Source organism: Arvicanthis niloticus, chromosome 15, assembly GCF_011762505.2.
Source record: "Arvicanthis niloticus isolate mArvNil1 chromosome 15, mArvNil1.pat.X, whole genome shotgun sequence".
Lineage (NCBI taxonomy): Eukaryota > Metazoa > Chordata > Mammalia > Rodentia > Muridae > Arvicanthis > Arvicanthis niloticus.
In genome coordinates, this window is record NC_047672.1 from 8,912,724 (window position 1) to 8,931,269 (window position 18,546).

Consider the following 18,546-nt stretch of genomic DNA (forward strand, 5'->3'; position numbering starts at 1 on the left):
GGAAGAGATTATGCCCGACTGTGTGGTCCTGGACATATGAGCTGCCCTCTCAGGCCACCTTCCCATCTGCTGTACTATGGACAGGGCCTGCCTTCCAAGGGACTTTCCAGGGATGCTGAGATGGACAGTTCTGACTCTAACGGTACTGGGCTCTCACCGGAAGCGGCACAAGATGACCATGGCAGTGGTGAGGGTGACGAGAGATGTGCTGTAGCCAACTGTGTAGAGGGCCTTCACCGACAGGTAGTAATAATCCTGCAGCAGGGCACAGGACATGCAGGGCTCTGCTTGGGACCAGTCACTGCCCCCTAGGACCCACACCCAGTGTCCCAGACCAGGCCCTGGGGCCCAACATCTCCCCCCTCTCTGCCATCACTTTACTCCTGGCTGGATGCCTGCTCCTCTCTGCACAGGGTCAGTACTCTAAACCGGTTCAGGATGTACTGAAGGCAAGGGTGCTGATCAATTGGAGCAGAGAACCCAGTCCTAGCCTGAGAAAGGATTGAAGAAGCTCCCAGCTAGACCCAAAATTAAGTCATCAGTTACTGGGCTATCTGGAGGACAGGGTCCTGAAAAAGATGGTTGAGGGGACTTGTGCAACTTGTAGGGACAGAACCCAACAGGGTGAAATGGACATCCTACCCTCAAAGCTCCAGACTCAGTATACAGCAGGAAGGCACTCATGAGTCCTGCCCAGAACCCTGACCTCCTCAGAACTAACCCACCACCTCACTTACCTGGTCCTCAGGCTCAGGCCCATAGTCATCAAACCCACAAGCATCGAAGTAATGGGGGAAGGGTTCCGACCAGCCATCCTCTGTGCAGTTCCGGCCCACGACCCCCATGTCTGCAGAGAACAGAAAACTAAGCAAGGCACGTGAATGGCTTAACATGACCCTGAAAATGATTTCATAGTGGGACTTCCTGAAAGACCATGTGTTCAACCGGGTGGCTCAAACTAGAAGACACAAGATAGGGTGGTTGCTGAAGACCTGGTCCTCATCCTTCACTAATGACAAGGGGAATGGGGAGTAGAGTGAATGAGCAACCCGATCCCTTAACCAAGACTCCAACATGCCTGTGTCTCTCCTGTAATATTCCCGAATGTTCACCAGAAGAAGATCTGGACTCTAGGTCAGCACTACTCAAAATGTCAATGTGCAGAACCACCTAGAAATTTGTCACAAATGCTACTCTCGAGCCCAACTCCCAGGACCCTAACAAGGCATTCAGTATGTTCAAGGCCTCTTTGGGTGACTGTAGGGTGAGGATTTGGCACATCTGATCTCAGAGCTCTGGGTCTGCCAGCAGCTGTAACATCTCACACCACTGGAGCTCCGAGCTCTATTGCTTTTTAGCAAGCCCAGACATACTCTATCAACAAACTCAGTGGGTTTTTTTTTTCTTGTTTTATTTTTGCCTTTCAGACTTTTGTAGTCTCCCTCCCATCACCAATGCGCATTCTTCCTCTTTGGATTGACTTAAAGTTCATTGTGTGGGATGCCGGAGGGATGGAGCAGTCACAGCTACTGGAAAGAGGAGCTTGCTACCTGCAAAGCGGAGCGCACGCTATTTGTCACATAAGTGGATTGCTTCGGCCTTGAATGACATCATGCCATTCTCCTGAGCTGGTAAGAGCCACTAAGGCCCAGGGGAGCACAAGGCAAGTAACCCTTTTCTTCTAGGTAGCACCTGTGTATGGCCCCAGATATTTGTCCCTACCTGGCAGCCCAAGAGCTGCCAATCTCTTAAGACACATGAAAAGGAATAGGATTCAGGGTAATTTTAAATCTCCAAAGATAGAATCGAGGTTTTTTTTTTTCTTTCAAACTTCAGTTGTACACTTCTAGCCACCTTGTGAGATTGGCAGAGTGCAGATTCTGGGGCCTCATCCTGGAGTCTGTGATACAGTCTGTCTATGGGTTTCAGGGGGGAGTGTGTGGTAAGAGACCTCTGTGGACAGAGAGTTTGGAGCACACACTGCTGAGCAGGATTCTGTCCTCTGTGATGAAGGTAGTCTCTGGGAAGCTCAACAAGGAGGCAATGGGTCAGTCCAGAACAGAAGAGAGACTGAAAGATGCCTCAGTTTTCGACACAGTTTCTCTGTGTCATCTTTGCTCTCCTAGAAACTCATTCTGTAAATCATATTGGCCTGGAACTCAGAGATCTGCCTGCCTCTGCCTCCTGAGTGCTGGGATTAAAGGTGTGAGCCACCACCACCTGGCTATCCCCTCTCTTTTCTAACCAGCATCCTACTCCTGCTGGTGGACTTGGAAGGTGTAAGAGAGTTGAACATACCCTCCCTGGGAGGAATGATATAGAGCAGGGAGCCCGCCCAGAAGAACAGTCTGCCCAGAATGGGAGAATCTCCACAGCCTCTCTGACACCTGTGACACAAGCCAAGAAGGGACTCCAGCAGCCAGGGTCACCGTTAGCAGTTTTACCAGACTGTCTCTTCTTCAGAAAAGTGTGTCTCTCGCTGCTGCTAGCAACCCCCCTGCAAGGCCTTCCAACCGTTCAGAACATCTGAATGCCTCCCCCCATCCCAACTGGGAGCCAGAGTGGCTGAGCCACTGTCCTCCCTGGGCTTCAGTTAACTCTGCCTTGCCCACCTCACAGAGGTAAGAGGAAGAAAGAGACAAAAGGGTGCAGAAATTTGAAAATCAATTAAAAAAAAAAACCCTTCCTAGAGGGAAGAACCATTTCCTTTCTTTTATTTTCCCTCTTTATTTTAATAACACGAAGTAGGCTTGGAAAAACATAAACGTTTTTGTTCCCAAAATTGCTCTATGAATATTGTTCTGATAGCAGTCTCCAGGAGATGAAGCGCTCTCCAGATTGTCAGGCCTTGCATGACAGCATCTGTTTCACTAGACTGTGTTCCTCCAGCATCATCATAGCTGCACAGCACGCTCGATGATAGTATCCCACCATGTCACCTACATATGGTGGCCAAGCATCTGGCCTTGATCCAGCTGGCTAAATCAGAGACTCGGGTGATACCCTGGAATCTGCACTTCACTGAGTCTGCAGAGAGTGGGATTGGGATTAGGAGGCTGTCTATCCTCCCGGCTCACTGCCTCTTGCAGCTCCAGGCTCACCAGGGTTGCTGCTGATTGGCTGTAATGCTCAGAGTGGTTCATGGCTCGGCCCCATCCAGTTGACGGGAGTGCAAAACTGAACCCTGAGAGCCTCTATGGGAAGTTGAAAACCACCAAGCACCCTGTAGTACAAAGGCTCCCCCTTACAGCCCATGATGGGTCGCAAGACACCCAGGACTCCCCCACACCACATGGTTACAGGCATGATGGATGTACCGTCTTCTCTCTGGGTACTTGGGTACCATCTTCCAAGAAGACAACACACAGCTCTATCAGAGAAGGCACATGAAAGAGAAAGTCCTGCTACAAAGAAGCTGCCCTCCATCACACCAGCCCAAGGTGACTCCCGTGCACCCCGTACCTGTGATCTCCAAGGAATTACTATCGGCAAAACCAGAATCCCCTGTGAAACACAAACATGGGTCAGTCAGAATGCTGTGCTTGTCAGCTGCTCCATCAGCTAAGGCTAGGGCTGCCCTGTCTGTGGAGAGTGGACAGGGGATCAAGAGTCTGTACCCAGGAGCCACACTCCCCCCTCACACACTGTCTCTGGCAGCTCCTGTCTCACCAGAGCAGCAGCTACATGGCTGCAATGCTCACAGTGGAGTGTGGCATGGTCCCCACCAGGAGTCTTCATGGAGGGAGGAAGCACAGTGAATAAGCCTGGGGCTTGGAATTTTTCTTTGATGTTCAACCTCTACTTCAAGTCTGTTTTTTATCAAAGGGACCCCCCCAAAGCCCAAAAAGTTTATGTGTAGACAGGTTTCTCTCCCCCCCCCAACCTTTACTCTCATATTTATCTAAAGATGCCTGGACATTAATCCCATTTCCGCTCGAGTTTGCAAAATCTCATTTCTAAGATGAAGTGCCACCTCCCTCAGGAAGTCTGCCCTGACCTCCTTCCTGTCCTGCCTGCATAATCTACCTTTCATTCTCTTCTGCTCTTTTGTTTGGTAGGTACATTCCCACCTTGCAAGTGCTGGGATGACTGAGTCTGTGTGAACTCAAGAACAGGGCCATTTTGCATGTAGGAACATGCATGTACTATGCACACAGACTTGTTTTTCAATCTCTCCGTTGGTGATTCAAACACCTGACCCAGCTTGAAAGGGCCTTGAAGCCAGACATATATCTTTCATCCCTCCTAACTTCCAGGATGGGTAAACTCTAGGGAGGAGGGGAAGAGATGATCCCTGATGATCTTGCCATGATTGCTACCCCATCATTCTGCCAGCATTGGATCTCCTCAGGCTGGGCTCCTGCTGGGCTAATGAAACTCAGTCTGTCCTCCCAGGGGTCCCCTTACCTATGGTTTCTGTCATCCAGACTGTATGTAGATAGAGAGAGAAAGAGAGAAAATGTGAGTAGAAATGCAGAGATGACCAGGGCTTAAGTCAGATCTGTTTCTCACAGGCCATTCCCAAACACCCCCCCCACCCCACCCCCAACTCTGAGAAAGCCCTAGTAGGGTTCTGAAGGCCTGAGGAACCCATGGTAGAACCTAGCAAGTTCACAGTGTCAGGGATGGATCTAACTCCACCTCCAGGTCAGCACAGGAAGAGGAAGGAGAGGCACTGACCAGGGCTCCCAGAAAGCCAGCACCTCAGAGAGGCCTATCCAACACCACTGTGACTGAGTTTCCTGAGAATGTGAAAGCAAGTGAGACAGCAGTTCAGTCGCTTCTGTGGGGAGGGCAAGTCTCACTACCAAGCTTGTGAACAGAGGCGCTAAAGGCCCTGCTTTAATGAACCATTAAGAGCCAGGTGTAAATAACATCCCTGCTCCCTGAGGCGGGTGCAGCTGAGGGAAATCATTTTACCCTCCTTCCTGTCACCTCTGTGACTGCGGCTGTAGGGAAAAAAAAGGGCTTGTGACTGGAATCCTGCCTAGAGAGGATGTGCCACAAGCTTCCAATAACTAACTGAAGTAAAGCAATGGGCACACGGAGGAAATGATTAAGCTGCCTTCCAGAGGAATCAATCTTAGGAGCTCGCTGAATCACAAGCCCTGTCTCTCTGACAGCCTCTGTCTTCCCCCTATTCACACTGCTTACAGCCTCCTCCAGAACTTCCCCCTGGCCTGCTCTCAGTCACAAAGCCCTCAGGATGGGAACATTCAGAAACCAGCTTCTTCCAGACTAGCAGGAGGTGGGTAAGATGTGGGATAGATAAGGAGAGGTGGGGTATGGAGATGAACCCCACCTTCTCTGGGCTCTGAATAGAAAGTCAAGGATGAAGGCTTGGGTCTCTAATGCATACTATTTTTTCCCCCTCTCCTGAAAGCCAGGTAGAGACAAGTCACCAGCGGTGACCTCACAGACAGGGCCAGACATTCCCTCCATGATATTTGTGGGGCCCACTGGGGCCTGCCTTGGAGGTTTGTCTTCCAACCAATTCACATTTCTGTATCCAGAGCTATGGCTCTGTCACTGCACCCATTCATGGGATCCCAATTTGGCCCCAGGAACTCTACACAACATTTCAATGGCACCAGAGACCATGAGCAGACATGACATGAGATCCACAGAAGCCTCCAGCCAGCTTTGGTTTCCTGTCACAGGCAATCACATATATGTCCCTGAAGCCTATGTCTACACGTCACAGACTACTTTCCTTGGTGTCCGAGGCCCTCTCCTGGACAGCCTGGGTTAGGGGAACAGGACCCTATTTCTTCCTCCTCTAAGTCTTTATGGCCATCTGAGGGCAGCAAGGACCAGGGACATGCTTTTCTTAGCATGTGCGTGTGCTGGTGGACTGGCAGACTGGTGGCAGGCTGGAGGGTTGGGCATCTGCCCACATCAAGTGGTTAAAGAATGTGGTCATGGTGTCTCTTTACAGCAATAGAAACCCTAACTAAATCAGGGTATTTGGTCATACAGTCCCATCCATATCTTCCTCCGGGCCTCTGAGACATCTTTGTCTATGTCATCATCATGGTAACTATGATGCTGTCAGCTAACTTTACTATTAAATATGCAAAATGCACCAGGTGCTGTGCTACATACATCTCTATAGGTGACCTGGCTTTATCACAGAGCACCTGGGGAACCAGCCACCGTGTCACATTACCATCTGGCAGGCCAAAAACTTGAGTGATAATCTGTCTTGCTGAAGGTCCCCCAATGAAGTAGACGGTAGAGTTGCCATGGACTCTGTTTTCTAAGCCCAGATTGCTCTCACCTGCCATGACAGTCACCTGGCCATGCAGACCTGGCACTAGGTGCAGTGCTGGAGAAGTGCTTCCATGCCCTATGCCAGCACAAAGGGCAGCATCCCGTCCTGCTTGTTATCTGCCATCTGCCATCTGGGGGCAGCTGAGTTTTTAAAGCTTAGCTCCAGGCAGGAGCGTAGATGTATGGATTACAGGTTAAAGCAATATAGTTGGGAGAGATTCTGAGTTCTACTTACCTTGGTCCGGGTTGAAGATCCGGAAGACCTCAGGGCAGCTCACAAGGACCATCTCACCTATTTGAGCAGGTTTCCAACATGTGATATTGTCCCACATGCCAGGGCAACCTGGAGGAGAAAGCCATGTTGAGAGAGTGCCTGGACATATATACCCCACATGCACACAAGTGCACATAAACTATAACCAGACACAGATGCACCACACACATCCCACATATGCAGGGACACACAGGCACAACACACGAAATACATACTATAGATGTGTACACACATATGCCCCTCTGTCGTGGTTGATTTTAAGTGTCAATGTGACTTGCTCTAGCATCACTTAGGAGGAGATGGTGACTCCCTCCTCTGGTGATGGTGGGAGCATCATCAGAGAGGATTAACAGAGGAGGAAAGTGCCACCATGAACGTGGGCTGTACTATCTGTGGGTGGGCAGGAAGAACGGAGAAAGCTAATGGAGTGCTGGCACCCCCCGTTTCCATGCTTCTGGGGGGGCCATAATGTGAGCTGACCTGTTCTACTGTGCCTGCCCGACCAGGAACAGCCCCTGAAACTGAGATGAAATAAATCTTCTTCCCTTAAGTTATTTCTATTAGATACCGAGATCAGGTGATAATATGGTAACTCACAGCCACACACCATACACAGGTCACACACACACCACACACACACACCATACACAGGACACACACCACATATACACACATCACATATACACACCCCATACACACACACACACACACACCCCATACACACACACACACCATACACAGGTCACACACACACACACACACCATACACAGGTCACACACACACACCACATACACACACACACCATACACAGGACACACACCACATATACACACATCACATATACACACCCCATACACACACACACACACACCCCATACACACACACACACCATACACAGGTCACACACACACCACATACACACACACCATACACAGGACACACACCACATATACACACATCACATATACACACCCCATACACACACACACCATACATAGGTCACAAACACACCACATACACACACACACACACCCCATACACACACATACCATACACAGATCTCTCTCTCTCTCTCTCTCTCTCTCTCTCTCTCTCTCTCTCTCTCACACACACACACACACACACCATACACAGATATCTCTCTCTCTCTCTCTCTCTCTCTCTCTCTCTCTCTCTCTCTCTCTCTCACACACACACACACACACACACACACACCATACACAGGACACACACCACATATACACACATCACATATACACACCCCATACACACACACACTCACACACACACACACACCATACACAGGTCACACATACCATGTATACACAACACACACACACACACACACTTAGCATGGACTGCTGAGAAGCTGGCCTTTGCAGGGAGCAAAGAGTTTACAAAGAGAGAAGGTGAGTCTTCCTGTGTGAGGAGGGCTTACTCCTGCACCTGAAAAAAACACCCCATGAGTAGTCCACAAAGCCACTGCAGGAACTTCAGGGCAAGGGGCTCTGTGGAAGGCCCTCCTCTTCTTGTCACAGATGCCTGCATTCTCTCAGCCTCGCTTCCATTGTGGGGTCTGCGGCCTCACAGCCACCTCAGTGAGGCTCACTTCTCCATGAAGGTGGGGTCAAGGCCAGACCAGCTCTGAGGCTGCACCCCACAGCTCACCTCCCTCCCAGCACAGGCCTAGAGCAAGGAGCTGGCACCCATGAAGCTGCCACCTGGAGTGAGGTCACAGCTTACCCAGCTGAGAGACACTCAAAAATGACTGTGGAAAGACTTGGAACAGAAAGAGGTGATTGAGGCAGAGTCCTTGAGGAAGCCAAGGTCAAAGCCTTATTGTGGGAATCAGCTGGCAGAGGGGAAGAGACAGGTTCACAGTGAGGTACCCGGGAATCACCAAGTCTTTCTGGGGTAAACAGTGAGGAGGAGAGAGTATCAGGCTTGACTCGTTCTGATTAGGTTCGGTGGCTCCTGCGAGCCCTCTGCCTTGTGGATATCTGCTCTCCTCTGGTCACCATCTCTCTGCCCCTCCTCTACACTGCAGTAACACTCACCAAGGTCAACAACAACCTTTTTTCTGCCAAATCTGAAGAGCAACTTCAACTCTAGCTGAGCTGGACTCCGCCCACCTGACTGGCTACAATTCTGGAAGTCATCCTGTCTTGGGCTACCTGCCCACTCACCTTGGGTGAGCTCACCCGGCTCAGGGACTTAGCAGAATTACATGTAGACATTCCTGGGCTTTGGTCTCCAGCCATTCTCTTGGTTGACCCCAGAGTAAGTTACTTGCTGCGTGTTCCCACTTTGAGGAGTCAAAGCCAAGTCAAACTCGGGAGTCCTAGAATCCACTGAGACCCTCCTACTAAACCCACACTGTTTCAGCCCAGCTAGATACCCGAGTGTCACTTACTCCATGTACATCCTGGGTGGCATCAAGTCCTGCTTGGCTCCCTCCAGACATCAATGGGACCTAGAAGCCTTTACTGACACCACAGCTGCAGCCTCTTCCTAGATCTCCCTCAGCTAGGAGCAAATCCTTTCCAAATACACATCTAGCTTGGTGACTCCGTATCATCAACCTTGAAAATCTGTGTGCCTCACACCCCAGTTCCTAAGTATGACACCTGTTGTCCCATTCACTACCTGGCCTTGCCAGGCTGACTTCCCCTTGAGCATTTGAGTGGTGAGACAACATGTCTTTTGGTTGTGAACTTAGCCTATAATGGATGAGCCATCTCTCCAGTCCATGAGTCATGTCTCCCAAGGAAAGGATGTGAAGAACAAGGAGGTGGGGGAGCCCCAGGACACCACACTTAGGGGTTAACAAAGGAAGCACATGTTATGAGACAATGGAGAGTGCATGACAAAAGTACAGTGGGTTGGAGAGGGATACAGAAACACAGGAGGACAGAGAGTAACAGAGAGCTTCAGGAAAGCTATAATATATAATATAACATATATAATAAATATAATATAATATATTGACCTATAATATATAGGGAGTCTACAAATAGGAGAACCTCTGTGTCCCATAGATAAGTGAGTGAGCATCCACTTACTGCCTCCCAGTACCATTAGGGGGACTAGTGAGTTCCCACATAAAAAGTTCTATGAACAGCACCACGCGCCATATATATTGGAGTTGTCTCTGACCTTAATTTCATTATTTCTACTAGATGCTTCTGTGAATCATTCCTTAGGAGAGGGGTGACCCCACTGGGGAGATAGAAGCTCAGTGGCCACTGAGAAGCTCAAAGGAAATGTCAGCATGCAGAGGAGTGGCCCAGGGCAGGCTTCCTGTCAACATGGTTCTTCTGTCAGAGTCCTGACTTCTGGAAGCAGAAGCCATCCCCAGCAGCTAGGTCTCTCAGAATTTAGCTCTTGCCACTTTGGTATTCACACTATTGACACTGGCCTGTGGCATCCTGCTCATACAATGACACCCTCTCGGAGTTAGGAAGAACGCTAAAGCTCTGTATGCTGAGTCCAAGTAGACAAGGACTCAAAGGACCAGATGAGGAAAGCCACCTATCTCAACAAGCAGCTATCAACAATTCCTGTCTACCCAGGATGTCTCGCCAGCACAGAGCAGTTGGCTGTGACATCATGTCCTTGAAAGAGACCCAACAAGTACATCTTTGGCCCAAGCTGACTATGAAATGCCTATGGAGTATGACTATGTCTGGCCCATACCCCAGAAGCCCTGGCCAGCAGATGTTCCCGTAATGTGAAACATTAGGCCCTGGCTCAACCAGGTGCTATTCCAGCTGACCACGCTGGGAGAGAGGGCATGAATGTGAGGGTTGGGGGGGGGGGGGCAGGGAGTGGCAGCAGCCAGGATCCAGAGCAGTGGATCAGAGGTAGAGGCAGGGTAAATAATGTAGTCCTTAATAAGAGTTTTCGGAGTGCCTTTCCTGAGTTAGGTAGGCACGAAGCTAGGAGAGGACAAAGTTGGAGGAAAGGTAGGGCCTCCCTTCTGAATCTACCTAGAAGACACCAAATTTATGTTGTGGTCTTCTCTGCTGTGACTCACAGGTTAGTGTCAGAGCAAAGACTGAGTGTCTGTCGGTACCCCAACTTGAATTTGCCAGAGCTGAAATCTGGAACAGAGGGTGAACAGGACTTGCTGGTGCCTGTTGAATGACAAGTGCCACAGGGACTACTTTTCGGGCACATCTGCCAAGTTCCTTGCCTGGAATTCCCAATGATCTACCTGTCACAAGCCTGGAAACTCTCCCAGTCCTTCCCTCTGTCCCCAGTTTTGTCTTCTCACAAGACCAGGATGGGAAGAAAACCCAGAACAAGATCCCTAGGGCCCTAGAACCTATAAAGACCCCTCTCACAACGACTGACCACCTTTAGACTCAGGACAGGAGGCAGGCTCACAAAAGGGCCTTGAGGTTTTCTAGCGGAGGACAGAAACATATGTCCGCAGAACACAGAACTCATGCCGTTTTCCACAGCTCAGCACAGTTCATTTTAGTAGCAACAGAAGCCTTCACAGGCCTTTGCTCCTGAGCTCTCCTCTCCTCTCCTCTCCTCTCCTCTCCTCTCCTCTCCTCTCCTCTCCTCTCCTCTCCTCTCCTCTCCTCTCCTCTCTTCTCCTCTCCTCTTTTTCTCTCTCCTTTCTACTTTGCCTTCTCATTTTCTCATTAATTCAAGAGATTAAATGAAGACATATGAGTCCTGCAGTTCCCAGTGAAGCAAAAGCAACCAGTCTGGGCCTCATGGAGCTTACAGTGGTTAGCAATGCTATGCTAGGTGAGGTGTAGGCTCATTTCCTACTGGGGTGGGGTGGGGATAGGGGTGGTGGTTATAAAGCAACTCAGTGCCCTTGAGTAGCACAAGTTACTGTTATACCATGTTAGAGGTCAGGGGCCTAAAATGAGTCTCACCTAGTTAAAACTGGGCATCAGCAAGACTGCTGGAGGCTTGAGAGAAGGAGCCTTTCCTCAAAGATCCCAAATTCAAGTGCTCACCAGTGTTCTTTGGCTTATGGCCCCTTCCTCTGGCTTCAAAATTAGCAGCCTGGCATCCCAAGCCTCCTCCGTTCTCCTACTTCCTCTCACTTTTAAGGACTCTCAGGATTTCATACCACATTCATCCAAGCAACCCAAGAAGGTGGTGACAGATTTGCAGGTTTGGAGGGCTGAGAGTTAACATTTCTCTCTAAATGGTGACAGAGGAGCTGCCATAGAGGACAGAGATGTGTCCGGACAGAAAGAATGTCCAAGGGATTCAGAGAGATAACCAAGAGTGGGGCCGAAGGCCATGCCAGGATATGGTAGTATCCCAGGGAGGATGAAAAAGCTTGACTTAGAGTAATGACAGCGAAGATAGATAGGCCTGTGTTGGACAGTTTAGAGACAGGAACACCCGGGCATGGTGAAGGATAGGGCTACAGTGTGCCACAGATGGCTGCTGCTCACCCATGTCATTCATGTGGCTACTACCCTGAACTCTAAGCCCTTGGAAAGGAGATCAAAGGGGTGAACTAGTCTCTGATGCTACCCCAGGGCCTCCTCTACCTTTCTGTCTCTTCCTTCTCTGTAGCACCCCTCAGTAGCACTCTTGAGACCACATACAAAGGGTATCAGTGTTCCAACAGGGAACCTGGGTCTCTTAATGTCCAGACAAAGCTAAATTCCATCTCCTCACTACAGCTAACTATACCAACCTATGACTTACATAAGAAAAAAAAAGTCACTGTGCTAATCTCTGGATTTGAAAGTTGTCTTGTAACTGCAGCATGTCCTGTGCTTCATTGACTTACATACAAAGCCAGTAAGAAAGTGGATGTCATTCTGGCTTCTGACTTGGCTACTTGTATGGACTAATGAAGATATAAATGGGTGGGAAGATAGATGGATAGACTGGATGATGGATGGATGGATGGATGGATGGATGGATGGATGGATGGATGATGGATGGATGATGGATGGATGGATGATGGATGGATGGATGGATGGATGGATGGATGGATGGATGGATGTTTGAATGTATAGATAGGTAGATGGATATATGGGGAATGGGTGGGTAGATTGTAAGTAGAAGGGTAGATGGATGGATAGACCATCGCAATAAAAGGACCAGTTAGCAGTCAAATGGTGAGAATTTAGATAAGTTGAAAATCATGTTTGGTCTCACATATGCTGGTTTGAGATAGTAGTAAGAGCCAAAATTAAACCAGAAAAGAATGGGTGAGGTGGCCAGGGCAGGTAGATAAATATTCAATGAAAGATTGATTGAGTTCACAGAAGAATACACAAGAATTCCAAGGTTTAGAAGTGGAGCCGACAAAGAAGGCTGCAGAGGAAAAGCAGGACAAGACAGTGACACAGCATCCAGGAACGCAGGTTCCAGAGAGAAGATGCTCAAACCCCTCCCCCTGCCCTCCTCTAAATCAGGCCTTGTTTCTTTAGAGCTAGCTTCACTTGATGCCTCCCTCACCCAAATCCCTCTTCCCTACTCCCCAGTTCTGCACCAGCCCCACCCCTAACCCTCCCAGCCCAATCTACACAACCTCCCCTGAAGAATGAGCGCACCAAGGGCCAGAGAGTGCTACTGCACACTTTGAGGACTGTGCCCACATTTGCTCTGACACTCCTTGCCAAGCAGCAGTGACTCCTGTGACAGCAGGGGGTGGGGGAAGAGGGGACTGGAGGGGACAGAATCTACTCAGGCATAGAGCTGAGAGAGAATACATGAGCCATTAGTCTTTGAAGGGAACAGAATGAGGAGCTAATCAGAGGTTGTCATGGTGATGATTCTGTCCAGTTCCACATAGAGTTCAAAACTTGTGAGCCCAGAGACACCAGAGTGACAGACAAAGCCAAGATCCTCCCTTCCTTTCAGAACCCATCCAGAGATATTCAGGCTTTCTTAAAGAAAGGCCTTCATTTGAGCACACAATTTGAAAGTGAAAAACAACTCAATTTCCTGAAATTCACTTGACAGTCAAGGTTTCTTGTATCATTGAATGAGCAGCCCTCCCCCTCCCCCTCTGATGATGTGAGGGAAGAATCAGACCCAAAGGCAGCAGGTCTCCAAGTGTGACCTGGAAGCCAGAGACACCTCTGGTAGCCTCCCGGATTGCAGATCCTCAGGCCTCACTCAAACCTGGTATGAGATACCCTGGGACCACCCGACTTGCTTAACAAACCATCAGGGTAGTCTGATACATGCAAGAGTTCTGAGAGGACCAGCTTCTGAAAGTACGAGTCTGAGAAAACCCCTCAGTCAGGTTCCCATGAACCCTACTTAGGATAAGTTTCTCAGAGCAAGGGTCTCTTGTGGTTGCGCCTGCTCAGTGTTGGAGCAGCTACAAGGGCAGTGGGGGTGGGGAGCTGGTCAAGGCACCTGAATGCTATCTGGGACAAGTCTAAAAAGACAACATGAAGCCCTCTCCCCCGACCTGCCACAATTCTGCAGGCCTTGCTCATCTATTTGAGCATGTGGCATTTACTGAAGACCAGCCAGACCAGCTCTTCCTGGACACAGGAATGTTCCCATGCTCGCAGCCTAAGGCCCTGCAAAAGAGGAGGTACTGGTGGCTACAATCTAGACAAACAAGCCCTGATCCAGATGGAGGGATCAAAGAACGGGCCTACATGGCCTTTTGTGCATAGACCAGCCTCAACTCCTTCTCCTCTTCCTCCTCCAAGGGCACTGGCAGTGAGGCAGAAAGGGAACTCCCCAGTCAGGAGTTCTGGGCACCCACCCAGAGCTGGCTGAGACTCTCCATGTGACTTGCCAGTGACAGCACCTCTGGCTCTAGCCGCTTCATATGTCATGTGGCAGAGCCAGGCTCAGGGATGGCTCAGGTCCCATGCAGGATCCAGGGATTTGGAATGAGAAATGAAATAGTAAAATATACCTCTATCCCTGATCCTCCTCCCAGGAAACCCCTGCAACGCATGCCCAAGGTGATGGGGTGGCATTTCCAACCCCGAACAGCAGGAAGATGAGAGTATGGGTACCAACACACAGTGTCACACATGGTCCTTGCTTCCAACAAACCAGGCTTTTACTACAACAGACCCAGCTTATGTTAGATATGCCATGGCTGTCTCCTAACCTATACCAGGGCTGAGAAATCCCTGCCACCAGCCTGCCATCACCATGTTCAAGTAGCACGTGTGTTTGTAAGGATGCCGGTGGGAACGCCACCTCATTGCCAGTCATGTGAAAAAAGCACATTTACATATGATGCAAAGTAACTGACTAAACTCTTGGTCCACAAATCTATTAAACTGTACTTTTATTATTATTTCACACTGTAAAGCATTGTTCCATGTTACATATACTCATGTCTCCTGTTTCACAGTCTTTTGACTGCACAGAGTGGCTGACCAGACCACCGAGGTGTGTATTCCTGCACTGGGTGGTGACTTCAGAGCCTGCCGAGACACACCACTCTCAGCTGGCCCTGACACTGGAAAGTGGGTGTGTGTACATATGTATGAACGCCGTGCTGCATACACAGTCCCAGGCACTGAAGCAAACTGGCAGGCCTTCCTCTTCAGTTTCCAATGTGTCTCAGAATTATCACTGATTTCTGGTGGTGTCTGTGCTGGTAACTGCTCAGGGACAGCACAGTTGGAGAGGCAGGAGGAGAGTACGGTTGACTGATCCCCTACTCTCTCCAGCCAAGGATAACAACACAGCACAGCTCTTAATCCCGTGTCACTTCCAAACACAATGAGATCTTAGCCCAATTCACCGGCTCTGTGGCCTTTTCTCTCACACCTGACACCACATGGGCCCAGTTGTAGGGCTGCTTCCCTAGGGTAATTAAACCAGAATACACTTTACAGTCGGCCAGAGGCAGGTTCTGAGGACATACCTCCTTGGAGTCTGAGTCCAGATGCTGCTGACCTTGGCTGTGTGTGGTGAAGGACTGCTCATTGATACTTTAAATGTTCCTAGGGACTTCAATGGCACTGCACAGTACAGTGAGATGGGCCCTGCTTTAGGGACACAAGATTGTTTAATTCAAAGACCCAGGTGAAGACACCCCTAGAGGCAGGCATGAGGCTCATATGAGGCTCAGAAGACACAAAGGCCTTCCCTCGGGGGCTGACAACAGGGTTTAGCTGTCCCAAACCCTGAACCCTGGCAAGGTGCCCAGCGTCTGCCTGTCCAGATGCCTGTTTTTGCAGATCACACCACAGGACTTTCAGACACAGACTTGATGGATGCTACACTCAGCACGGCCTTCCCCAGGGGCCTCCCTTCCTCTCCCCTTGCCCTGCCTCAGTAGGACCTTCCACCACTGAAACCCTTATGCAAGCACCCTTTGCCTTGATGAGGCTTGGTTCTGAGCAATGCGGGCCCCTCTTGAACACAGACCTAAGACCTTCTTCTCCTCCACAAACTTCTCTCCTGCTTCTGTGTCCAGCAAGGAAGAAATCTGTTAGCAGAAAGACTGTGCTCTCCAACTGCAGCATTTGAGTGGACTTGGGTACCTTGGACCTGGTACCGCAGGACCTATCCCAAAGTGCACACAGGCTCTACCACCCTGGCATGAGCTTCTAGATGATGGGCAAAGAAGCAAGAAAGGGACTCTCTGATTGGGCAGCCTCAGGTGGAAGGAAACATCACTGCTCACTTAGGCTGACAAGCTGTGTATCTGCATGAACACTGAGACGCACATCTGCTCTGCTAGGGCCTGCTCTGTAAGTGCTAGCCCACAGTTCTCAACTGTATCAGTCAGGCTACCCCTACCTAGCTTCAATCTCTCACCCTCCCTCCTCTCCTCAATTCTCTGAAGCCAGAGCTAGTTCTCAACTCTCCCTTCTCTTTCAGAAAGCCTTTCCAGGCAGTTCCAAATAGCATCTACCTCTGACCTAGCAAGAAGGTGGGAAGCCTGGAGCTTTCCTCACCGTGAGGAAGCCTCACGGATGCTGCCCTGAGCCTCTTGCTGCTTCTGGCTCACCTGAAGTCCGATGCCCACTCCTCCCTTGGATTGGTTTTCATAGCTCTAGCTTCTCACCAGAACCTCCTGGGAGCTGTTGAATGTCAGGTAACTATGTCAAGATTCTGGTTTAATCTGAACTGTGGCTTGTGGATATTCTCCTCAAAGTTCCTCTGGGTATTCTGGGCTACTCAAGCCCTACCTGCTCCTCCCGGTCCTCACATCTTCTTCTCTGAAGCTACCAGAGGACCCCCCCTCCCACCACCTTTCATTAGGGCTATACTTATATTTGTCTTCTTTAGCTTTTGCCTTCCGACAAGAACACCCTATGGGCAAACCTGTCTTATCAGCTCCTTTGGCCCAGTGTTCAACTGAGGAATGTAATTAAACTGTACACAATCTCACACAGTAAGCCCTCATCTCGCTCCCCTCCCCCTCCGAGAGCTACCATTTGGGACCAATGACTCCAGGTCAGGAGGCAGGCTGCATGGGGTCTACCCACACAGTAGACAGGCACTGGATAGTTATTGCCTTCCAGACCTACTTTCCCACCCACACAAACAAGACACTTAGATCATAGATTCTCCACACAGTTTTTGGGTTTCCTCCCACTATGTACCCATCTGCCCCCATTCCTCAGTCTCCCTGGTTGATATGGGCTAAAGTTCACTTTCTGGTCTGTCAGCAAAGCAGGTGAGCCATGTTGGAAGCATCTTCCCCTGGCCAATCTTTGTGAAGAAGCTGCTGGCGTGAAGCTGACCCAGCAGGAATTCTGTTTAACTGGGCTACAGATTAATCAAGTCTTCAGGCAGATGGTTATCAGAAAGTGAGTCCAGAGGGAAAGCTATACCAGTAAGGCTGTAATGGAGCCCCACCACTAGGTAGATTCAGCCTGTTCTGCAGTCCAGAGCAGGAGAAAAGCATAGCATCTCCAAGATGCCCACCCAACTTACCCCTGCTCCTTCAGAGGAAGTTGGAAGAAGACCCCTGGGATCTTACCACCAGCTGTGCCTCTCCCTCAGGACATGAACTTGTTAGGAGGCACTTTTTGAAATCCTCAGAAACATTTGGGGGAAACAGACTAAAGATGTATATGACCACACATCCAGCATCTGATACAGCAGCCCCCATATGAACCCCACATTAGGGAAAGCCCTGGGGTTAACTGCTGCTACTCAGCAAGTAGAAAATGGCCCCACAGCCTTTCCTCCAGCTGGCCAGATATTCTATAGCCCAGCCACCATAACAGCTGCACTCCTGCTGCCGCTGGTCCCAAGCAAGCTCGTTGACAGCTGCTATCCAGACCAGACCCAGGAGAAGAGTGGCCACTTTAATCTATGGAGAACATCCCAGCTCAGACTGGCACAAGGAGAGCCACCGAATGTCACCAAGAATGGCAGATATAGAACACTGTGGTCTCACGGGCTTTCCACAGAGTTTCACAGCCTGCCACCATTCTTGCAAGGCTAGCCTATGTGTGCTTAAGACACCAAGATTGTCCGCTGCCTCACTCACCTGGGGAAGACTCGTTTAGGCCCATCAGGTCGTTGGCCCTCTGGATCCTCTCCAGGCACATGGCTTGCTCCTTCTTGAAGATGCAGTCAGAGTGCATAGCAATAGCCTGTAGGATATGGGGAACAGATGATGAGAGGGCACGGAGCCCACTGACAGCCCCTCTGCTTCAACTCAGGAGAAGAGCGTTAGGGACAGAAGTGCAAGAGGGTGACCAACCAACATCTGCCCCATTACAGATGCCTTGAGGGCTATCCCCAGACCCCAACTCAACTCAACATGTGAGTCCCACAGGCCTTTAAGCCTCAGTCCCCATCTATATGACATTAACAACTGCGTGTGCTGCCCTCTAGCAGCTGGGCATGTGTGTGCATCCATGCTAGAAGCTCATAAACACTGGGAAGGAGGAACTATTTTTTGTTTACATCATTTACTGTTGCAAACGCGTAACCAAGTCGAGGTGTTATTTAACTTGTTCCAAGTCACATGACTTGGTAGGCAGTGTAACGGGATTTGAATCTGCTGTTCTGGCTCCTGCTGCACTTTATGGGGAGGTGAAAGCTGGT

The 18,546-nt window shown here is 49.8% G+C and overlaps 1 protein-coding gene across 5 annotated transcripts in view; it reads right to left on the bottom strand.

The window, feature by feature from the left end:
* Positions 1 to 18,546, bottom strand: part of Adcyap1r1 (ADCYAP receptor type I) — a 49,809-nt gene that overhangs the window by 22,169 nt on the left and 9,094 nt on the right. For 4 of the 5 annotated variants that reach the window (XM_034519516.2, XM_034519515.2, XM_034519514.2 and 1 more), the window contains 6 exons: positions 17,984 to 18,089; positions 6,509 to 6,616; positions 4,408 to 4,428; positions 3,463 to 3,504; positions 738 to 847; positions 158 to 255 (listed from right to left, as the gene is read on the bottom strand). In XM_034519516.2, coding sequence (XP_034375407.1) covers positions 158 to 255; positions 738 to 847; positions 3,463 to 3,504; positions 4,408 to 4,428; positions 6,509 to 6,616; positions 17,984 to 18,089 — 485 coding nt within the window. The remainder of the gene's footprint in view (positions 1 to 157; positions 256 to 737; positions 848 to 3,462; positions 3,505 to 4,407; positions 4,429 to 6,508; positions 6,617 to 17,983; positions 18,090 to 18,546) is intronic. The other variant, XM_076913308.1, reaches the window with a different exon arrangement.